The sequence below is a fragment of the Phasianus colchicus genome, chromosome 1 (genome assembly GCF_987193195.1).
Source record: "Phasianus colchicus chromosome 1, bPhaCol1.hap1.1, whole genome shotgun sequence".
NCBI lineage: Eukaryota > Metazoa > Chordata > Aves > Galliformes > Phasianidae > Phasianus > Phasianus colchicus.
In genome coordinates, this window is record NC_143436.1 from 145,240,054 (window position 1) to 145,265,191 (window position 25,138).

At 37.7% G+C, this 25,138-nt stretch overlaps 1 protein-coding gene across 2 annotated transcripts in view; it reads right to left on the reverse strand.

The window, feature by feature from the left end:
* Nucleotides 1-25,138, reverse strand: part of PCCA (propionyl-CoA carboxylase subunit alpha) — a 269,574-nt gene that overhangs the window by 140,481 nt on the left and 103,955 nt on the right. For both annotated transcript variants that reach the window (XM_090129267.1, XM_031613718.2), the window contains 5 exons: nucleotides 18,640-18,790; nucleotides 7,545-7,688; nucleotides 6,009-6,083; nucleotides 878-946; nucleotides 58-133 (listed from right to left, as the gene is read on the reverse strand). In XM_090129267.1, coding sequence (XP_089985393.1) covers nucleotides 58-133; nucleotides 878-946; nucleotides 6,009-6,083; nucleotides 7,545-7,688; nucleotides 18,640-18,759 — 484 coding nt within the window. In that variant the 5' untranslated portion in view covers nucleotides 18,760-18,790. The remainder of the gene's footprint in view (nucleotides 1-57; nucleotides 134-877; nucleotides 947-6,008; nucleotides 6,084-7,544; nucleotides 7,689-18,639; nucleotides 18,791-25,138) is intronic.

The following is a 25,138-nucleotide window of genomic DNA, read 5'->3' on the forward strand; positions in this document are numbered from 1 at the left end:
TTTTCAAGCTGTTTTGTTGAAATAGATCACACTAGGAACCCAAATTTCTGTAGTTACCTCGAATTACGTAATTGTCCAAAGCCTCCTCCATCCTTCTCAATGCTTCAGCTCTATTAGAGCCATACGTAATCAGCTAAAAAACAAAAGGTATTTAACTAAAAATAACATTTGTCTCCAGAATCTGCAAAGCATTTAAAATGAACAGTTTGTAAAACTTCTGCAATCTCAAAAACATTTCTAGCACATTACTGTGTCTGTATTTCAGAGGCTCTCTAAAACTTCAAGAGAAAACTAAGATCTCAAGCCATTTGATGAAAGAAAGCCAATCACTTTCAGTTCAAACAAATCTGGTTGTGTGAATGGATTCTCTCTTTTTCAGGTGCATTGAAAATTAAAGCAGAGATTGAGTTGAGTGAACACCCCAACCAACTTTTAAGATTTATTCGACAATTGAACTCTGACTATATAGTTCATAGTTTAACTTCACCAACAATTACTGATGAATATGAACTAATACTGAGAGATACTTTCAACCATTTATACCATTGCTTCTGTTCAGACAGCAGAACTACTGAAATAACAGTTCTAGTTAGGATACATTAAAAGAGTGTAATGGTTTCTGCTTGAAATCGTTTTAATAACCAGAAACTGCAGACAAACAATTATTGCATCAATATATAAACTATATTTTGTTTATAAGTAACTTGAATCTTCCTGTTACACATTTTCCTTCATTTCTTTCGTATTTCCTCAGGGCACGTTATGTCCAGCATCTTTAAATACTGATTTACCAGTCCTTTAGGATATTCTTCTTCATTGATCTGTGTGTAAAACCAGCGTTTCATACCTTAAGGATATTAAAAGATAATCAACTCACTTTTGAGATCATAGGATCATAGTAAATGCTGATATCACTTCCTTGTTCTATGCCACTGTCAACACGTACCTTCAGAAAACAGAAAGCGAAAAATAATTTACATTAAAAAAAAAAAAACACTTCAATATGCAATTAAATATATTAGACAGGCTTAAAACATAACAGTCAGAGAATGAAAAAATCACAGAATTGCTCAGGTGGGAAAAGACCTTCAAGATCAACAAGTCCAACCACAACCTAACCATACAACCCTAACTCTTCAGTCTGGGGAAGAGGAGGCTGAGGGAAAAACTTATTGCTCTCTTCCAACATTCAGGAAGCTCATCATGTACATTTTTCCCTTGAAGAACTAGGATAAAAATTTGTTTTCAGAGAAGCTGAAGAAGGGGAAGGGAGCCTTTTTCTCCACCAGAAAAAAATACCTGTAAGTTATTGTCTCCTTTAAAAGAAACACAAATGCAATCTTCACAGCCGAGAGTCAAAATCCTCTTTTGTTCTCCTTAGAATGCACGGTAAACACGTTAAATTTGGTTTAAAGATTTAGGTTGTGTTACACACTCTAAACTTCAACTCGCAACGTGTCCAATTCTGATTTAATCACTGTAATAAGATAGTCAGAATTATTCTTCTGACTGACACCTGGCGTGAAGGATGCCCCTTAAAATCACACCCTTTCTGCCATCTATACATAATCACATTCCACACGTTTCACGATAGCCCTTTTGAAGGTTCCAGTGGGAATACAACTCAGGAGCGTTCAGCAGGAACTTTGGAGCTCTGCTTATCAGCTCTATAGGAATACCAATCCTGTGGTTTTCATGTCTGTAACACTTTCCTTTTCTGCCTCGCCCTCTTGACTGCAAACCATTGTGTTTTCTGTTGCTGCTGTTCCCCGGAGGCGCTAATGTTTACACAGCTTTTTCCACGGCTTTGCTTTGTAGGGACACAGCCCCAATTAAATCTCTGATTCTGCAATATTCACGGAAAAAAATAACACAAGTTCAAAAATCCCTTTTGAAGAGGCCGATTGCTGTTAACCAGCCAATAAGTTAGTCAGTATAATGGTGATGCTTGTTTTCATCTCTCAGTTTGATTTCATCACCGTAGCAATGAGGTTAGCCATATAAAACTGTTTAAATGAGCAATTTCTAGGGAAGAAATATTTATTAAATTGCTGCTTTTGAGCACCGGAATCTGAAATATTTTTTAAAATACTAATCAAAATAGCTCAAGAGCAATAAATGTGTTCTGGGGATCACAAGGATGGAGGACTCTAATCAAAGCTGTTGAAACAGCAGGGCTCTGATATACTGCATTGTAAAGGGGATGGGGAAGAGGGTCCTGGAATCTCACTTAAATCTTCACCTGTGGGAAGGAACCTTTGCAATAAACAGCAGCTCAGCTGTCTGCAGCAAGGCAGAAAAAGGTCAACGCAACGGCTGTTAGGCCTTTAATATTTTAATTTAGGCGATTATCAAGGGACCACATGTAGAACCTCTTGTCTACAAAATCCACATGAGGGCATGATGATGACTTTATTATCCAAATGACATAAAAGATACCCTAGCAGGTGTATACTCGTCTTCAGTAAAAATACACTGATTGGATTTTATGAGGTTTCATTAAAAAAGCGTATTTATGAATTTGTATGTTTTTACGTTTAGGTTCAGATTTACATATTCATTGTGTATTTACATTTCTGTAGCATATTTACTTATATGTAAAGGCAGCAGCACTTCCATAGCATCCGTATTGCATCTTACCTGAATGTGTTTTATTTACATTTAACTAGGCCTCCCACCACCTGTATCAGGTATATAACATTACCTACTGATGAGAAGTAGCTCAGACACATCATTATTACAGAAAAAATAAGCAGCTTAATTCTCAACTCTCTTTGTAGCTGCTGCACCATCCACTCTCTCAGGATGCTTGCCTGTATTTAAAAGGCAATGCACGCGTTCAAGCAAAAAGAAGTAATTCATCTACTCAATCTGTGTTCTGGTATAAAACCCTCCCTTACGTAACTTTTTTTGAATACACAAAGCTTCTGATGGTACTGACTGTTGGCTCCACATCCTCTATGTTTCTGTTCATATACAACATGTGTACCTCTAAACAGTTTACAGTTTTTATTAAGTACGTTATTCTGAAAAAGGAAAAATGACAGAAGGAATTTAAATTTCTTCAAAATATACTGTAGAATTTCAAGAAATCTGGACTCTTCTGTAGAAGTTCAATTTTCATAAAATTAACTCAGGTTGACTAAAGATGACGACAGCAAAAAAGAAATACATTTACCATCTTCAATTCTTCCCGCAGTGGTTAAATTTTCAGAACCCAGTAAATGTAGATGACTTTATAAACTCTATGGTGTGACAGAACTCAATGAATATTGAATGAAAAAGAAACTATAATTCAACAGATATTTACTATAAAGTCCCTAAGTAGATAGATAATAGCAATACTTTTTAGACCTTCAGCATTTACTTCTGCTTAGCAGAATTCCTTTCTTTTATTTAGCATTTAAAATACCAAAGAAAGGCTGGAGTTCAAAATCTTACTGTACTCCACAGCTCATTGGTATTACAACCCCAAACACTTTTCTTGCTGTTGTACTATCATTATGTGTTGTTATGCTATGACAACAGCAAACTGAAAGAAAAAAAAACATATAAGTGGGGGGAAAGTCCAATCTACATGTCAGTCCTGCAATGAACTATTAGTGCATCAAGTTCCATTCACTTACAGGTATAGATTTCTAGTATTTTCCAGTTCTTAACTATATAAGTCTAACAGTTTTTGCCTTTCTGTTGAGAGTGATAAAAGAACAGATTGCTGTTCATACTGGCAGAGAGCAATGCTCGAGTTAAGCAGCACTTTTTCCACGTTGGGTAAGAGCATTAAATATGTATGCTCACAATTATAACGATATGAGGTTTTGTGGTTACCTTTCTTACAATTCATTATCAATGATGAAAAATTGATGTTCCCTCGTACCTTGTTGTATGAAAATTACAGGATATACGAGACAAAAAGAATCAGTATAGTATTATCAACAAATAAGAAAAAACCTCACCTATCCATGCATGGCAGCTCCTCCAACTTGAGAAACTGACAAATATGGCACACAGCCCATCACAGCTAACTTTAGAAACAGAAGAAATGAACTGAAAATGCATTTGGCAGCATACAGCTCTTAAGCTGAACTTCTCGTAACACGTTGCAAGTCTAAGCTGATTTCTAAATCCAACTTTTGACAACGCTAGAATCTAAAATGCAGAAAATAAACACCGTGGCACAATGGGCTTGTAAAGAACTTTTTTTGGTAGTATTAATTTTGTTCTTCACAGCATGACATTCGTAGGAGAGAAATTATTTCAACAGTGGCAGGAAACATGTATTAAGATACCAAACGATGAGTGTCTAAATAAAAATAGCTGTTCTATTTTTAATAATATAGAAGTGGTGAACAGAAAGAACAGCCCAGACGTTCCATATAGGCCCCTCAAACCACTGCTCTGAAGCCTCCAGTGTAATTAAAATTTCTTTCTTCAGTACCATGACGGACCACGTGAAGCGATCAGGCATCTCCCACCCTTCATTTTCAATTCACCTCTCCCCCTAAGCACAACTCCCAGCCCACCCTGTCTACCTGACAAGTGACAGCCCAATCTGATTAAATGCTTGCAAGGGAGGGGACTTGTGGGCCTCCATGACAGGCCAAAAGTGATCACCATGGAGATACATAATTACAGCTGTCAACGCGTCTACTGTCCTGCTGGCATCAATTTGATTGCTCCCAGCAATAATGATAGACAAAGCTTAGTGTGCACTCTCCTGCACCCAATCACTTTATCTATTCCGTGGTCCATTTAGCTGACATGCAACATTCGCACAAGCAAATAACAGCAGTAAGCAGAACATTTAAGGCATTTTAATTGTTTTTTCTTTGTATGGATGGCTCACAAGCGCAAATGTTATTACATAAAACTCCTGCTGCAGCATTAATTGAAGAAAGATTTGGTGGGACAAAGACCATAGGGGGTATAGTTTGTCCATTATCACTTGTACTTTCAACAGGTCTCACGTTTGGAAAATTGCAAATTGCAAAAACTTGCAAGGGCAAAATGTTTGACATCCTGTTAGCTATTACAACATGGTGAAAACTTCTAACAACTGCTGGAGTATTCATTATAAATTCTTATTAAATACACTCTGTTTCATTTAAAAAAAGAAGTTTAGATACATCCAATGATACCTTTTCCCTTCATCTCGTCTTTAAGATCACATAATGCTTTTTAGATCTTTACAATTTTTTTTCTGCTTCCAGGCTTTGAACACAGCATGAAGCCTTAAAGACCAGAAAGGGTCAGGTCCCCTCAGAAAGTACACGGGCAAAAACAATTTAAGAAGCGAAATAAATCATATATCCAATAACATCTCCACATTTAAGATTTCTCCTGTAATCTTCCACTATTTTCCGTGCAAGCAATCAGACTGAATAATCGTATTCACAGATGGTACAACCTTGCAATTCCACTGATAGTGTCACATATATGCACTTATGACTGAGAGTCCTTTGATTTTACAGAAAAGCAGTGCCCTTGTTCTTTTCAAGTATCAGAAAACACAGTTTATTAGACAGCTATTCCATATATTTAGATAGCATCCTGAGAAGTGTAATAATCTGTATACAATAAACTGAAGCAAATTTGCTCTTCAAAGTCTATAGTGTTAAGCAGAAAGCACTAACAGTTCCTCACTGATGTCTTCAGTTCTTGGTAGTCAAAGAGTTGCATTTGACTCAACGTTGAACTGCCTCGCTATTTTCACTTAAGCTGTATTTGAAAAACTTAAGCTTGAAGTTAAAGAACATAATAAAATATTTAAACATACACTGATTTCCTGTGATTCCCAATCTGAGTACATCTGAAAGCCAGCTTGGAACCATACACTTCCAAACTCATTTTCAAGTAGCACAAGTAAGTATTGCCACGATCCTCCCCCCCACCCCAAATGCTAAAAACAGATCCTAATTTACAAATCTACTGAGTACTTATATCCCTTGTCTATAAAAATGAGATCCTTAACACTCAGTACCTATGAAAATCAGAACCGAGTTACTTACACTTGGCACATGCAATGGCTCCTGATACTGAGATAGTTTACCAATGGATGGCAGGCCAAAAGATTTGTAGGGGTCCTGAAATAAAATTCAACATGAGAATGCATTAAGCTTTTACAGATGTGGAGAAAATAATATTAAATAGCTTGAAGTCTAACAGAAACCACCGTTGGAATAGCTTTGTTTTCCTCCCTGGAATTACTTGCGTTGAACTACACTTCTTCAAACTACCCCCGTGACACAAAATAAAGAAGTGCAAGCATATAAATTCTCTTGCACTGCAGTCAAAATAGCAGGAAAAAAAAAAGTGCTCTGCACATAGCTACAGTACCACCAAAACTTTCAAAAACCACATCTTCATTTACTGCGCTGTGCTTTGGAAGAAGGATGGGGAAGTATGCAGAAAAGGAGTGGCACTGAGAAAAAAAAGTTTAAGGAAAAAATTCCGAAGATAAAAAGAGCAGTCAGGAATTCAACCATCATTAGAAATGAAACTGACCTTCACACTTGTGGAAACCACTTGCATAATGCAATACTAATATAAATTTAGTAAGATAGCAAGTAAATGTATGGGTTGTAAGAACAACCAGTGTCATGACAAAATATTAAGATCCATTATTTAAATTCCCTCATAATTATAGATACACTGAACAAAAAGAAAGCCCAAGCATCAGTTACTCCAGGGTGAAGCCCATTCATGCTCAGAAGAGCTTCCCTGACAGTGACATGACAAATATTGATCCTTTATCACAATAGTTCACATAATTTTTAACCAGTAGAGCAAGTTAAAGATTATGGGTATGTCACAAAGAAAAAGAAAAAAAAAATTTAAAAGCCCAGGGCCATAAATCAGCAATAGTTACATAAGGCAAAAAGAATATCTCAGGAGTTGAATTATATTTGGAAAGTACAGTTCTCTAAGTTCTTAAAACAAAATGAAAGAAGCTGAGTGCCATTTTTCAGTGAGCTTATCTTGATTTGAGTACCATGAATTATCCTAAACATGCTTCAAAATGTATTTCATATTTTAGAAAGCTTTTTTAAGATGAGAGAGACAGCTTTTCCTACGAAGAAATGTGATTTCAGCAGACATAACTTGCTTCTTCAATAACATATTAAGATGTTTTGGAACAACAACAAACACTCCTTAAACTACTGCATTATTTCAATGGTCATTTTTAGTTTCAAGTATATAAGATATTTGGAAATAGTAGTTGACTGTACCAAACAATACAAATTCTGCATTATTAATTGTGGACAGAATATACAGCAAATATTCTTCAAAACAAACCTTAGCTATCACATACCATTTTTTATTTTGATTTTTGGGGGAAAAAAAAAAGGTACATAAAAATACACACCACATTTTGAATTAAGAAACAAAAACTCTACAAACGCCCATTAACCATTTGTGTTGCATATTCTAAATCACACCTTTCGCATGACAATCCTTGACTTCACCTTGGTCTCTATCCCCACCTGGTTATTACTACTCTGCAATTCTACCACCTACCCTCCTCCCCATTACCACTCATTTACCTCAGCATAAACTCGACATTCAACCGCCCAGCCGTTGATGGGAATATCAGCTTGTTTGTGCCTGAGAGGGTAACCCTTAGCAACACGGATCATTTCTTGGACCAAGTCCAGGCCGGTAATGCATTCTGTGACGGGATGTTCAACCTGCGAGGTCAAGAACTGTCAGTCAGTAGGTAACAAAAACAACCAAAGAAAACCCTCTCCATAAGCAAACACATAAATAAGAAATCGGACCAGGCAAGGAACACATTCCCATCTTGGTCTTCCCTCTCCATCTCCCAAAAAACATATATTTGACAAGCTCCCTGCAAAACCTTCTTTGCAGAGAAACACCGAAAAATAAAATAATTACCAGATTACAGATCTAGGGGAAACACACAAAAGGAAAAACACTTATGAGGGTTTTTTCATTTATTTTACAAACTCAAAGCGCCACATGATGATATGGTAAGGTTTTTTTTTAGAAGCTTTTCCTGTTCAATTTTGTTATGAAAAGACTAGCACATTAGACCCAAATATATTTTAGCTGAGAATCTCAAAGAAGCTGATAATCAACCCATTCTGCTACACTTAACACGGCACGTCCAGGAGCTGCTTACAATTTGCCATAGAACTCGCCTACCCTAAATCTCACCCATTCGCCTGCTTTCACTAACCTGTCCTGACAAGCAACCAGATTAGCGTAATCTTACATCAGCGCAGTGTAGCAGAAATGAGCAGATGGATCCTTCAATTTTTTTTCCCCCTCCAGACTTATCTGTTTAGTGCTTAGCATGCACAATAGCTGGGCTGGACCAACAGAGTCACTCTGTTCTCTCAGCAAATTGCTGCTAACGGCTTTGGATGATGCTGCCATGGGAATACCCAGCGCTCACGCTAAACAACGCATGTGCGTACAAGCATGCACACACCTTCTTCTTTTAAATGTGAATGGATGGGAATGAATACATTAACATGAAAAAAATCTTTAATCACTGTATTTGTGGTGTTCAAGAAATGTTTGGATGCTGCACAGAGGGACATGGCTTAGTGGGGAATATGGGTGGTAGGTGGACGGATGGAGTGGATGATCTTGGAGGTCTTTTCCAACCTTGGTGAGTCTGTGATTCTACGTACAGTAAAAAAATTTAAAAATCAAAGCAGCAATAGAGTGCAGGGCACACCAGATAGATAATGTAACTCATGCTATAAGCATGTTCTTCACACAAAGATTTAAGACTTTCCACATAAAAATTATGACCTGCTATTTTTGTTATGAAACGGTATTCCAAGAGCCTTAAGAAAGGCCCCATCTGGAATACTCTGTTCAGTTCTGGAGCCCCCAGTTGGAGAGGGTCCAAAGGAGGGCCACGAAGATGATCAGGGGACTGGAGCACCTCTCCTATGAGGACAGGCTGAGGGAGCTGGGCTTGTTCAGCCTGGAGAAAAGAAGGCTGTCCAGTGACCTCATTGCAGCCTTTCAGTACCTAAAGGGAGCCTACAAACAGGAGGGGAGTCAAATCTTTGAAAGGGTAGATAACAGCAGGACAAGGAGACATGGTTGAGGGAGGAAGATTTAGGTTGGATGTCAGGGGGAAATTCTTTACAGAGAGAGTGATGAGGTGCTGGAACAGGCTGCCCAGAGAGGTTGTAGATACCCCTTCCCTAGAGCTGTTCAAGGCCAGGTTGGATGGGGCCCTGGGCAGCCTGGTCTAGCACTAAATGTGGAGGTTGGTGGCCCTGCATGTGGCAGGGGGTTGGAGATTCATGATCCTTGAGGTCCCTTCCAACCCTGGCCATTCTGTGATTCTGTGAAAATGCAATTCACAATAGTTTCTCTATCATGTGATACAATACTGCATACACTCTGAGACACAGAAAAAGGTCAGTGAACAAACCACATGTCTTTCTTCCTTCAAGTACACTAGTATAAGGAAAATATTTAGTCATTATAATAATTTGTGACTAATCGGAACAAGTAGATGCTTTGGTCTTTAAGAAAAAGGCCTTGTAAAAATAAGCAGATGGCATCCATAATTAGCCCTGTGTGTGCTGTGAGTTTGTTTAGAATTTCAGCAAGACATTTTAAGACATTTTGACATAATTTTAATGACAAATCATCACTGAAACAAGGACTTATTCTTTGAAGTATAAAAGTAACACTGAAATGGGAATCTGATTATATAGTTTGGGGGTGCACATTTGGGATTCAAACTTGATTCTACCTAACATGATACTCTCCAGCACAAGAAGCTTAATAACAGCATTTGGTGAATCTATGAAACACCTCTATGTCTACCCTGCAGTGCTAAATTGAAGCAATTCAATTTCTATTAAAACTGAGTTTTAATACAAAGTTACTCACCACACATGAATAATTTGAACAACAGAACTTACTCTCTTACCTTGGAAATTAAGTTTTAAAAAATTACCTCAGAGTTCACAAAACCTCTGGAATTCTAATGTCAAAAATAATTAAAATACAATGCTTCTTTTCTACAAAGACATTTATCTGCATTATTCAGCTATACTGTCATTTTTCTTGGATTACAATTGGCATTCCAGATTCAATAGCTTCATTGTTGTTTTCAGCTTTATTGCTGATGATCAAAATAGGACGGAATGTTTCTGGAAAGAAAAATATTTGTGTTGTTTGGTTCTTACGACTCACAAACATTTATTTAATCCCTTCTTCAATAAAGATCTTTGACTTGGTCAATATTTTCCTCTGTTTCTTCAAAATACTCCCTTTGTGTCCGCACAGAAAACAGCATTCAGAAAATATGACAAGCAAAATTTTTTGAGGTCTTTCTGAGGGTGGAGAGAAGTTGTTCTGCTTTCTTACAGGACTGTTCTTAGGACTAATGCTGTTTAGGGATAATGTAGACAGAACCAGGCATACCACAAATTTGGCAGTACAAACAGTATTTAAAATGCTTTTCAATATACATTAAGGCCAACAGATCAGCTAGATGGAGTAGAAAATAATTTTAACCTTGAAATGCTAGTTGACTTTTTTGTAACTTTTATCTTTCACTGAGGTGCTCAGCTCAGATTGCACTTGTTTTAGCATTTGCAGTTTTCTTTCAGCATGGGTAGGGAGGGAAGGAGAGAGTCAGTATTTTTAGCACTGTACAGAATACTCTCTGGTTTATAGCACAAGAGGACATTAAAAAAGCAGTAATGCCAAATCCTGGCTCAACAAGCACCCTGCAAGGTTCTCGAGGTCCAAGAATCCTCCCACACAGAGATACTTGCAGGATCTGAAATTAAAGCTCTTAGTGTTATAAAAGGCAAGGAAGGATGGGGGTAGAAGAAGTAAAGAAATTAGATCGCTCTTTTCCCAAAACATAAAACAAAGACCTCATCGTTCCCTGGTTAGGAAAGTTCTAGAATGATCACAGCAGTTATTTAGCCAAGGTAACCACTGTATCTGCTTTTCAATCACTATCAGCAATTAGGCTTTAAATGTTTTCCTCTCTCATTTTTCAGTCTCCTACTTCAGGCGTCAATCTTGTTCAGCTTGCCTACTTTATTTTCTCCTATTAATTTTTATTCTATGCCTCTTCTTCAACAACATTCACTGCCATTTTATGGATGCTAAATCAAGAATTACTTTTTTAAAGAGATGCATGCAAGTATGCTCCTAACCAGAGCTGAATCACATTCAACAGACTCTTTTAGCTGTGGGTCATGCTCAGATTTCATAGTCTGCTGAGCCAAGGGTCTTGCCAGTGCAACCTTAGTCATTAGGGTAAGAACCGATGGTGTTATGGCTGTGTGATAGTGGGTAAATTCACACATTATCTCTGTCCTTATCACAAAGGGCAAAACCAGACATGTCTGCAGCAAGCAATCTACAGATCGTAGCTACGTCAAAGCAGTTTTCCCTATTAGCAACACAACAAGGAGAAAAATTGATCAGTGATAACTCTCAATGCAGTCATCTGCAAAAGTATTGCCTTCACTAGCAATTCTTTTACATATGCCAAGTGCAGTCACAAACACGTACAGCAAGAAGTTGCTATCTTAGCAGCCGTAAGCAAGGTTACAGCTCAAAAAATCTCCTATTCCCACCTTCACTGTGATCCACATAGAATGTGGAAGAATGTCTGAAGAACGTAATTTTTTGTTCCTGCTTCTAAATCCATACAGCCATAACTTACAGCAAGCAACACCCATAGGGGGGGGTAAAGGAAGTGTTTCTCCTCATATGGGACATGCTCTTCTTCAAACACCTCACAGCAATCCCTTCCCTGTAAGCACAAGTGCTTTTGTTTCCCTCATCTTCCAGTTCATACACCATGAAGTGTGTGAACCACCTCGTGGTGTATGAATCACCAGCACTGGTGACAAAGTCTGTTAGAAAATAATAATGAAATCCCTGCTCATAGATACTGAAGTAGGTGCAAAAAAGCTAGGGGAACCTCTCAACACGGCAGTGCAACTAGCAACAGTTCCCGGAACAGTATGGAAATGCTGCTAATTCTTGCCCTATTCTGTGACTGCAAACAGTCTTAAAGCTTTACCATGCTGGGGTTCATCCACAGTTAGAAAAACAGTCATGCAATGCTTACAAACAGTTCAAGCTAAGAGGTAAATTAGCAGCGGCTGTTGTCCTTACATTCAGGAGAATACTTTCAGAATACAGTTTTTTATCACAACCAGTAAGGTACTCAGGTCTAATAGCAAACCCTTAAGGGTATTCTCACAGGCTGCACTCTTGCTCCTGCATGCAGAAGGAATCAGTTTACTCGCACATCAGTTGGAGCATTCAAACAGACCACAGAGGCCAAGAAAATCCAAGTTTCAGTAGGCTTAAATCTACAGCTCACGCCATCCCTATCTCACTACTGAAAGCCTCTGGATGGTATCATATGCTCCTTTACATTCAAATAAATAATCTCAAAGCTAACTTTCAACATTCACCAGTTTCCAGGAAACATGATTCACCTGGAAACCCAGGGGCTTTTCTTCTGCTTCAAATCCAGTATCGATTAACCCAAACCCAGTAACTTACAGATGCTCCTCAGCCCCTGTTATTTCAACAAGCCTCTTTTCTATTTTGGAAAAGTGAACAGCAACAGAGGTGCACACATGTTCTGCTATTCAGGCATGCCAGCTTTCTGACTGCTATGAACAAGAGCACTCTGGGGTCACATCATCTTTCTGCAAAATAGTTCCTCCACAGTAGTTCACAACAGCACATGCATGTGGGAATTTCAGGCACATGCTAAGAAAAACAGATTTGTAGAATGGCTGCTGAAGAACTGACACGGTTTAGCTCGATGAAAACACTGAATGGAAAGCAAACAGAAATGCTAAACACGTTGCCATTTTGTATAAACAGAATATAGTGTGCGCTGCTGTTTACATTCTGATTGATTACTATTTGATCAAAGAAACAAGCACAACCAGAACTACAAAATCATCAACTGAGATGCTCAGGCAGACTTCTTCTATTGTTTTCTGAGTTTAGTCGCAGCAATAAAAAATAATGCACAGATATTTGGTACTAAGTAGGTTTGGTTTGTTAGGGTTTGGTTTTTTTGTTGGGTTTTGTTTGTTTGTTTGTTTTTATGACAGTATAAGCTGTGAAAAAAAATATGTCTCATCACACAAAATTATCTTCCAGTAATCACAGATTCACTTTTGGCAATTTTTGTTTTTGTTTCTTTACTGCACACAGATGCAGATAAGAAATAACTTATATAGCCTAAGAAATAACTTATATAGCCTATGAGTACCAAGTGCCTTTTCTGTGATCTTGACAACACACACTTGATATCATCAACAGGTTATTTAGATTGCAGTTCCAACATTACTTTCTGAAGAACCCTTAAAATTCACTATTTCTACACAATTCCTTTCCACTTCAAGCTCCATCTAAGAAAACAAAGAAACTTGCTCCCAACAAAACCGTCTTACACTTTCTTTATGAGAGATGCTATGTCTGCTTGACTATACTTAGCTGTAGCATTAAAGGGCTCTCCAAGTACTTAGTTCAAGATGGGTCTTGTCACAATGCAGCCATTCTTGTATTTTCTTTACACTAAATTCACCAAAGGAAAGAAACTAGTGTATCATTTGAAAAGAGTTCTTTTTCTCCTCTACGTATAAAAAAATGGAGCTTCCTTTCTCTCTACTTTTTTAATAGTATTCTATGATAGCTACGTCGTAGGGTTGTCTCTAAGATATCACTCCATGCCCTGGCAGCACTGTTAATGGCATCTTTCAGATTCAATGACTTAGACAAACAATGTCGGTCTCTTCTGTCAACAACAATTAGCAATGCTTTTCTGTAGTTCTTTTGGAAAGCCTGAAAAGCAGACAACCAGTAGCTACATAATGGAAGTTGCATTAGGAGGCAAGAATGTGGCAAAAATCTGGTTAACTGTTGTCGGCTGACCCTCTTGTGTGAAGAAGTGTTGTTTGGCAGCAAAATCACCTTTTCTTTCGGTTCTAAAAATGGCCATGAACAGCTGGTATAAACTGTGTGCAGAATGGATTCTGGTGGGCTTAGGGGATTGGTAATGGGATAAGAGACCTTTCACCTTTAGGTCAGTAGTTCAAATTCAGCCCAGGTTAGCAGCAATTGAAAGTCTTTACCATCTGACACTGTTCGTTAGCCTATTTAAAATGACTGAAGCAAAGTGTCACAGTAAAACAAGATTCCAGTATTAAGAAATATGAAGAGCCTCAGCAAACGGCAGAAACAGTCACTTGAGACTTAACTTTGAAATCCCTCCATTCAGACTTTGTGGAAATCTACTCCCCAAACCGCTGACAGCCCCTTTCACTGCTGCCACCCTCCTTCCCACCTATCACAATTCATCCTCCAGACAGTTACGCATGCAAGGACAACAAAACCATCTCTCTCCATCCCATCAGTCTGCTACGGATACTGAAGTCCCCTCCTCGCCGTGGTTTTCTCTGGCAATCCCGACTGAGCTCATCGCTTTGCTGTGTACATTTTGCTACTTCTGCTTACGCAGCGCAGCTGCAATGTTTTCCAGTGCTTCCCTCCTTCACTGAGCAAACGTGTGGCAGGTGCTGCCTAAGAATGGGCAACAGAATACAGATGCCATTATGAGACTGACTGAAATAAGAGTTAACATCACTGGAACCCCAAACCAATAGGATTTCTACGTATTTCAACCATGCTTTTTATATTTTCATAAGGAGAAACAGATGAAGAGGAAGGTAGAAAGGGACAGAACTGTTACATGTATAATTCTTCCCGTTTTCTAAAACAGCTTGTACAGTGAGTACAGTGAAAACTCTGGAATACCACATTTTCCAGGTGACACTGAAGTCTAATTAAACTTATTAACAAAAGTCACAGCACGGTGATAACTTACAGATGTGTGGAAATTTATTTGCCTTATGCCTTGGAAACAAGTTACTTTAAAAGAACATTTACATTAAACAGTAAAATACAACTAACTGTAAAATAAAAACACAGACATGACATTTGTATCCAATAAACCTCTTAGAAACACATCAATAGAATATTCTACAAAAGTAACTTTTATTCCCTAAAAGGTTATGATTTTCAAACTGTCACAAGGAGAAAACACATTGCTATTCAAACTACACTGTCTCTCAACTTCATTGCGCTGAACTGAACAGATTGTATTCAATCTATGCAATTCATCCTTTCAATAAGACTCTAAGCAAACTTAGTTAAGTTTTGAGGAGGAAGGGAGTGCTCACTTGTCATTTGAAATCATTCAACACATGAAGGAGGCAGAAGATTGAGAGCAGATCTGAGAAACAGACGTACAAACTGTACTTACAGTAACTGTACTCTTCATACCCCTCATTGTCGTTGCCTCAGCTTTTCTCAAGCAAACAAGAGGTGCTTCTCATTTCAAGGTACTGCAATCATTTGATACTTTCCCTTTGCTGTCACCAACTGATTCCCTTTTAAGAAGCTTAGTCACACTGCACACCCATACCTTAACAGATATTCTTTATTTACAGACTGCAGGCTCTTCATATCAAGCCAAAAAAGGAAAACATTTATATTGTTTTATATTGTTTTCACCAAAATGTCTGGTGAAAACCAGCACTGCTGAATGTAGTTTGATACAAGGACTTTGACACAAATTGGAAGCTAGGGGTCAGTAACTTTTATTTCAAAGCTCTTGTTTAGCTACTTTGGATTATGACTGCCTTTTATTAGACTGATGACAACTAGATAACATAAAGCACACCACAGCATGAGCAGCTATAAAGAATCAGATATTCAACATCTGGTCTGCCTCAACAATTTAGCAGTGGTAGCTGCCTAAAAACCACTCCAAAAGTGCACTAAATGACAGCATACAGGAAGTTCCCTTATAGCTGGCAGAGCAGACATTTCTACACTTTCTTGCAAAAAGGGAAAATAACAAGTTTTGCTATTCAATTATCCAATCTTGTGTCTCATCAGATAGCTTTTGAAAGATGGCAGAAAAGCAAGTAACAAAAAGTGCATTGCCATTAGCAGAGAATAAGTCATTCTATCTGAATGATTAAAACATCTGTAAAAGATTTACATAGCATACAAGAGACAATGAAGCTGATTCACAAGTGTTGTTTTTTTTTTTTTTTATCACTTTCCAATCTCACACTGCAGCAACAACTCACACAAAAATATTTTATGTAAAATATTAACTTCCTGTAAGGTGCTCTTTATTCTTTGCTTGCAGAACTGTTTAACAGAAGAGGTATACTCCCAAAGAGTTCCCCAAAAAGACAGTCAAACAATAACAGTTCTCATTTACTGCAAAATACATTAGAAAACACCTGACATACACCGAAGAGATGGAGAGGAGAAATCAGCAAGCCTTGTCAAGTGTTGGACATGGTTTAGTTGGCTTTATGCAAGTTTATTCTGAATTCTTTATGTAAAATAAAAAAGATCACAGTGATTAGAGATTGCATAAATATTGAAACAGACACAGAAGTTTGCATAATTTATTAGATGCATTCTGATGATGCTGACAGGTATCTGTATCTGTAACGCACACTGACAAAGACCTTAGAAACATGATTTATGGACAAGATATTTATCATTTAAGGAAGTCCTTCCAACCGTTGAGTACTACTCAAAAACAGGACAAGTGAGTCTCTTAGTCATTGTTCACAGTTGGAAGATGCAAAAGGAAAAGAACGAAGCAACAGAAGGACATCTGGAGACATTCCTTGTCCTGAAGTTAAATCTGGACAAAAAAAGCTTCATTAGAGTTTCTATGTTTGGCTCTTATCAGAAGGGAGATGTTAGTTGAGTAACTGTTAACTGAACAGAAAGTAAAGCCTGAGACCTGCAAAAGTGACAGATCAATTGGGTAAAACTGGGGAAGAATCAGAGAAAATTACTACTCTCCAGGCTCAGGCTGAAATGCTAATCAGAGACAATACAGAGTCAGGATAGAGGAATTACCAGATAATATCTACACAAGCACCGTACTTTAAGATTAGTAGATTTCTTTAAGGTCTGGAAAGAAAAAGTCTAATATTACAGGGGATTGTCAAACTGCTTCGGCTATATTTCAAAAAGAGTCTTTAAAGTCCTGATTTTAAATCCTGAAAGATGGAATCATGGAAGCTTTCTTACTGTGTGTGTGGAGATCTCTACAATTAAGCAAGCTTGAGGCTTGGAACTTCAAAAGTTCTTACTACTACAAATTAAGGCAGGAAGGGAAGAGACACCACAGAAAACAGCTAAGATAACATTTTAATGAAACAAACTGAAAAGAGAAGCAGCTCTAAGCATACTTGATTATTTCCACTTAGGAATTGATGGTCGGTGGTATGCTAAAGCAAGGAAATGGTTTTGGACTTCAAGTGTGTTACACAGAAAACCAAGCATGAATTTTCTTTTCTTCACACAGGAGTGTGGAAATTGTCTGAAAATTTTTCTCTCAAGAACTACAAGCTCAAGAAGAGCATAAAGAATATGTTCAAATAGAGAAATTCCTCTTAACCTCTTAATAAATTACACAAAGCAATTAATAGTTGCTCTTTCCAACAGAATCTAAGATAGAAAGGATTGTGCCTAAAATACAAACTCCTAGCAGAAGCGTAAGTAAATTACAACTGTCAGGAGTTGTTCCAAAAACACTCATGACACAAAAACACTACCTGGAAAGGCAAATTTTACCCACAGTCTTCGCTTGGTTCCGGCTTCTTTAATACCCTCACTCCTTCAAGCCCCAATCCTCTCTCATTTCTATACCCAGCCATTATACAAAGTTATTCCAATATGTTTAGGATTTCAAGCACCTCTTTACACTCTATCACTGCTTACATGTGCAAGCAGCAGGCTGAATGCAGCCCCAATGAAAGGTATCTAAAACTGAAAAAGAAGCTAATCACTCTATTGAGTCCACATTTCAGTCTTTCTGGTGTAATTTAAGAAAGCTAGGAGGATAGAGATGACTGTATTTACATTCACACAAGTTGGACTTTCTTCCTGTTTCTGAATGAATTCAGACTCCAAGGCATAAACCGCTTTCTTCCAATTATTACCAGAGCCACGTTATCAGGATCAACTGAGAGGTAAGAGTGCAGCTGTGCAGGAAGCAGATAGTCCACTCATTTGCAGTGCATATTGTAACATCTACCATGAAAAAACCTACTCTGTGTTAGCAAAGTTGCATTCCACTCACATTTTCAATCACATGCAGATTGCCAGTGTTTTTATTTCTGATATACGCATAGCTCTAGTCACCCTCCCAGAGACACTCAGTAAGTGATCATCAAACAGAAAAGAAACTTGAGGGACCAGGGGGAAAAGCATCAGAGCACAGTGGCTAGTCACTTACTGTGTGCTCACAGTGGCACTTAACAGCGACCTCTTGAAAGGTCTTTAGGTCAAGTGTAACAAAGAGCAAAAAAACCCTCTGAATGCTTACTTGAGTGCTCTACAAGGGCTCAAGGCTGCGAAGTCTTGTATACACAGGCTTATTTAAGTGACTGGATCTTTTAAGTTCAGTTGGAAGTGCTCACATCCGTCAACTCAGTTATGTGTAAGTCTTTGCGGGAGCAGACCCCTAAGTATGGAAGGAGGTTATGTTCTGTTTTTTTAAATAACACTTTTCTGAATCTGAAGAGCTGTTTTTCTTACCTGAAGTCTAGTATTCATTTCCAAGAAGTAGAAATTCTTACTGGAGTCCACAAGGAATTCTACTGTTCCAGCAGAGGAATATTTTACTGCTTTGGCAAGAGCTACTGCTTGTTCTCCCATTGCTCTTCGAGTTTCAGAATCTAGAAAAGTGCTACAATACAAAAACAATGCCTTTCTTCAGTTAAAAAAAAAAAAGAAGAATCATCATTTCATTTGCTGCTTAAACTACCAGTATTACTATTCAAGTAATGAAAATATGTGAAAACTGTCAAATGTATGCCTTCACATTTAGACTGCTCCTAAACAGATACACTACATACTCACAATTAACCACTAACGTACCAGAGGTTAAGAATAAATAACAGTATTCTCTAAAATATATTGTTTAATTTTTTTTTTTTTATAGCACCAAGATCTATAAAAATTCAAGTTAAAAGAAAATGAATGCATACAAATGCATGCCATTTTAGCAGGCATATCTATTTTCATAAAAACTGTAACTAAGAAATAAAGAGCTATAATGAAAGTGTTAAGGAAAGGAACTACCCAACAGAAACAAGAATGCCAAAACACAAGCCAGGAGGTCTAAGGAGCATTTGTCTCTTTTTAATTAGCCAAATTAAAACAATGTCTGTTTCATTGATATTCTTTGCAATAAAGAAATTCTGGAAGTAATTGCTTGAGCATCCCATAAGAGTAAAACTGTAATGAAAAAAAAATTGTGTGTGCATAATACTTAGCAAAAACACCGTCAACAATGCCATGATAAACCTTTATCTTCTGTATCACCCCTCTCAGCTTTATTTGTAAGCTGAAGACTAGTTGTAAGAGTTTGTTAATTGCAATTCATTACTCTCCACAAAGCACAGACATCACTCAAGGGCATTTGAAGAGCAGCTCAGCCATCACCTTGGGATCCACTGGGATTCCAACCGTTCTCGTTCTAGAAAATCAATACAGCACTTTCACTGGCAAAATGCACTGAAAGACTGAGGACAATACATATCCTGCATGTTGCCCTCCTCTATGTTGTAAATTTGGATATGTAACACATACAGGTTATAATCTATGCAAGTTGTTAATTAATAGCTACGGAAATTTCTGCGGTTTTCCATCAAAGCAATGGAATAGACTGCCTTTCACCCTCATACACCGACCTCCAAGTAAATACAGCACAACCATTTGTTTTATATGAGCTTCTAGACACATTTACTATATTTCTGTGGTGATGTGTATTAGGGCATGGATCTCAGCTATCAATTACTTCTGTGTAGGAATAGGAAGCCACTTCTACCTTAACTCTAAGGCTAAAACAAAAAGGCCACTGCTATGCTATGTACATCTTGAGGTGTCTTCAAGAGTGGGTCCTGATCTACGAAGGACAGGGAAGAGCCTCCATGTATATGAAATGACTCCACCAACAGCAGGAAAGCTCCACCTGGTGCCCTGGACTGCACTCAGACACAAGCCTGGGTCTGAACTTATCTCTGGCTTGTTGTTCTTTTGTTTTGTTTTATTAAAACTGAAAATCACACAACAGCTACAAAACTCTGTCAAATATGGTTTGTTATGGCAGAACACGAAGACCAAGGAAATATCCAGACAAACTGAGAGGCAAAGGAATAGATACTTAGCTCCATGAGAAAAGTGCTTCCTAGAACCCTAGTCCTTTTAGTGCCTCAGGGGTGGATTCCAATGGACAGTAAGGCAAGCAGTTTCAGAATTTAAGGGAAAAAAAAAAATCTTTCTTGGCAATAATGGGGTCAGTAGGAAAAGATCACAGTAAAGCTATCACTAGATCCTATGCCAGATCAGAGGGAAAAAAAAAAAAAAGATGCATGAAACCGTGCCCTATCAAAAATAGGTGTTGATAACAAAAGAGTTTCATAATATTTCTTACTTTGATTCAATAAGAGATAACATATTACACAGAGTCATTAACTTATAGTTCAACTCAGGGTTTCTGCAAGGTTTTGATCATGAAAGGTCAACGAATAGTTTATGAAGAACAAAACCTTTTCAATATTGGCTTAATATTCTATTTCTAGAATAACCATTATTACTTCTCATATGGATGAAAGACAGTTACTCCCCTTTATTACAGTGGTGTCTCCCTATGTTTGTTAAACGTATGTCAGAGATCTCGCTGTACACCTCCTGCTGTAGCCAAAGAATGGAACAGAAGTGTCACACTGCTCAACTTGATCTCTGCCATGTGGTTATGCTTTATGCTCTAAAACGACTGGAATATCCCTGCAATCAGCTAGGTTAATTAACTCAAGTTTTCCTATTCCCCTCTATTTCTTTTCCTTTCATATCGTTCCTATCATTGTTTCTCCATTCTTTAACCACTCACCTTATACAACTGAAATAAATCTTCTCCAGTATAATTAGCCATCACTTGAAACACAGCATTTTAAACCTGACTTCAACTTTTTTCTCACACATATACCTTTAATTCTTCCAACCAAATAGCTCCTATGGCAGCATAAAGGCTGCAAAATAAAAAGGATTCACGAGATAAAAGCACCAGAAAGAACAAATAAGATCAGACCTGACATTTCACTTATAAGACCTTCTTCAAGCTATTGTAAAGTTGATCAAAGACAGTCCAATTGTTTTGTTCTATTGTTTCTACATCCAGAGAGGTGACCATATGGGCAATATGTTACCTCTCCACCTCCAATTCATCTGATAATGTTTCCCAAACTATCTTTATCATTGTCACTCAGATAAAGTCAAATCCCTGCTCAGCTTGTAACATTAACCTTCCTCTGAAGATACCACTGCACTGGGAGATAATAGTATTCCCATTTTCTAAATTTCAAGGTCAGCTTATCTGCTCTAAGGAAATAATTGGGCATGCTGTTTGCTTAAAATATTTACTTACCTACAATAACCATTCTTCTTTGAGATATCTGTGCTTACTCCCACTCTGCAGGCATAAATACGCTATGGTATTGGAGAACAAAGCTTTGGCCTCCACATTTAAGTTCCATATGGTTACAAACAGAAGAGGCTCACAGTTTCCCTTAGCCCAGAATCCTCCAAGGATTTCCAGACACATTATTCCATTACGTTTTTGTCTATTCTATTCTAAATTATTGGTGACTTTACATAACACCTTGGCAGGTATTCTGGAATACGGTACTAAAGTACTTTGCTTTATACTGAGATGTTACTGAGAAAGCTTAGTACTTGCAGAAAGTGAAAGAAGTTGCTGCCTGTGCACCTTCCAAGAATAGAAAGATTTCTGAGAGAAGCTAACAATGGTGCATGCCAACAAGGTCACAAGAAGAGTTTGACTGTTTCACTTGCATTCCAGTGCAGGCATTTACTGCTAAAGTAGCTTCCCTTTTGAAATCTCTTCTTAGATCTTTCTGTCACAGGCAGAAATAATAAAAAACATATTTGTCCTTTGAACTGAAAGAGCATCTTTCAATTTAAAAGGACTTGCAAAACTGATGTCTAAGATAGATAAGCCTACCACAATTCTGAACACGCATCTAGCAAGAAAAGGAAAGAATATACTAAGAAAATTATTTCCCACCTGAGTTGAAACTCAGAGAAATTTTGGGAAACAGTTGCAACTGTGTTATAGAAGTAACCTTATTCTGAAGGTCTTATTTGATAAAATTCAAATCAAGGGATACAGCATCACCTAAAACGTCTGAAGTAGACGTAACCAAGGAGAATAAGCATGCAGCTAGCAAGTTCTAAGCCACGGGTGTCCAACCTTTTGGCATGCCTGGGTTGCACTGAGTGAAGAGGAATTGTACTGGGAATAGAAAAAAGGGCAACAAAAAGACATAAAACTAGTGGGATATCTGACCTTGTTTTCGTGAACTAATGCATCAGTGTCTCATACGATGGAAATGGCTGCAATTGTTAGTGAGTTCCTTAGATTTTTCTTTTTTTTAAATCTCATTTTATTCTTTCTGTGTGGAAACATCTGTTCACAAATGTATGTACTACCAAAAAGCAATGACATGAATGAGGCAGGACTGTGAAGTGACAGATATTACTCTGTGGTACGATAGGTAAAAGTCTGGTAAAGAGACATGATCAAATTTTACTTTGAGTTGAATGTCTACCAACTGTGTACATTCCATTTGAAAATCTGAAGGTAATGTTTTAATCTTGACTGAAAATGGAGTAGTAAACCTATCAAAAAATTACGACTTTCTTTGATACCATGAAACCTATTCTCAAGTTGCTTTATCAAAACAGAAAGCACAGTTGAATATTCTTTGTTGTTCACAGGACTGTGTTTAGCCAATATATCAAAATGCCTTATTTGCTCTACTTTATTTACTATAACTTAAGTTTACCATAATTTAAGTTTTATTTCAAAGGCTGTTATCATTTGAAACACAGCAAGGACAAGTTGGATTTTTACCTTGAAGACAAATCTAACTCATTTACACGAGCTGTCAAATCCACCAAAAATGCTAAATCTGTGACCCATTTTTCATCTTCATGTTCTGGCACAAATTTTCCTTCTGATTCTATAAATTATTTCATTTTATTTCACAAATCATAAAGACTTCTTAGCACTTTACTCTGACTTAGTTGCCTTCCTTCAGAAAAGTAAATGATGTCTCCATAATCAGCATCCACTTTCAAGGAATTCCTGGAGCTGGCTGAAACAATAATTATATACACATCACGAAACTAATTAAAAAGATACCGCAAAGTATTTTATACTTTTTGTGAGCTTTAAGAAACATTGAAAATTACAAAATTTGTCAGTATCACACAAGTATTCTGGATATTTCTTCCACAATGAATGTGTTAACTTATTAAATTATTTTATGAAATTACAGATGCTCAAGTTTAATCATTAATAAGAAAACTTGTATGTCTGCTTAATAACAAAAAAACACGTGTTCACAGGCACACACATACATGTAGGTTGAAATATTATTGGCAGTCACTGTGTTTTACTCACCAAGCATCACAAGCACGTGGATCATGTAATACACATGGGTTGCAATTTGACTGAGTGCATGGCAGGCACGAGAGGCAGAGTTAGCACTGCAGCCTCCCCTCCACAGAATTCCACTGCCATCCACAGTTTACATTCGAGTTACATGCAATCAACTCATGAAAAGCATTGCTGAAAATCACATCATAGTATTAAAAGTTGATGATCTTGTGGGGCTACCTTACTAGCTGTCCAGGGCCACATGTGACCCATGGGCTACAGGATGGACTTGATCGTGGTGGATGATGATACAAATCTTGTGTGACAGTACAGAACAGAATGGCAGGTGCTGTACCACTGCTGTGAGTGGTAAGGCACTGGCTGCCCAGAGAAACTGTAGATATCCCATGCTCAGAAGCATTCGAGGCCAGGTTGGATGGGACCTTGAATAACCCAGTCTGGTGGGAGGTGTCCATACCCATGGCAGGCGGTTGGAACTGGATGGTTTTTAAGATTTCTTCCCACCCAAACCAGCCTACAACTCTACAAACAGGAAAGGCCTGAAATTGTACACAGAAGGTTTAACAGCAAGGGTCCTGACATTAAGCATTTTGAGACACAATACTTAAATGCCAGTTCACAGCGGATCAAATGTTTGATCTCTTTGACTGCCACAGAGAAGGACAGTGCTGGGTGACCGCAGTGAATAGAAAAGTATTTCAACACATTTCAGATAATTTAGACCATTTCAGATAATTTAGTGGAAAGTCATAAGCATATTCAGGAAATTATGGCTGAATGGACAGCCAATCTGAACTCAAAAACATAAAATGTGGTTAAAATCCAACTTTGGGCATCAAATAGAACAGATAACAAAGTGCCTCTGATCAGCTGGATGTTCTTTCACCAAAGTGGTGAGGCAAAATAAAATGCTTTAGAGAACTTTTACGGGTTCTGAAATGGCTAGAAAGGACACCTGCTCTCAACAAAGTTAAGAACAATCCTTTGAGCTCCAGTTACTCAATAGAAAGTCAACTAAGATACGTATATATTTACATTCTGCTGATCAATTCATTTTGAATTGATCGTAAGGGATCAGTGAATTTTCTGATAGGTTTTTGGGCTTTGTTTATCTACACGGGGACAATTTCTTTCTTAATTGCTCTACAAGACTGAAAAATACAACAACAGCCTAACACTTTATTTTGCCAAAGCATTTTGCCTCATAGCAACCATCTCCGTAAAGGAACAGAGAGTTTGGAAGAGAAGGAACAAAAACTGAACCAAGAAACAACAGACAAATGTTGCTCACCTGTTGAAATTTCAACCTATACAGTGAAAAGCCAAAAAAGTTCTGAAGTTAAAGCTGAAGACAAAATTCTTCTAAGTCACCAGAAGTTTTGTCCAGCTCTCAAAGTATGCCAAGAAAGCTATGTTCTACACTAACTAAAAAACTGTCGAGGCTCAGATGATCTTATTATCCTTGCTTTCTGAAACAGAGTAGGACAACCAACTATGGTGAAAGGGAATAAGCAAAGTTTGTTAGTCTCCTCTTTGAGACTGAAGGATTGA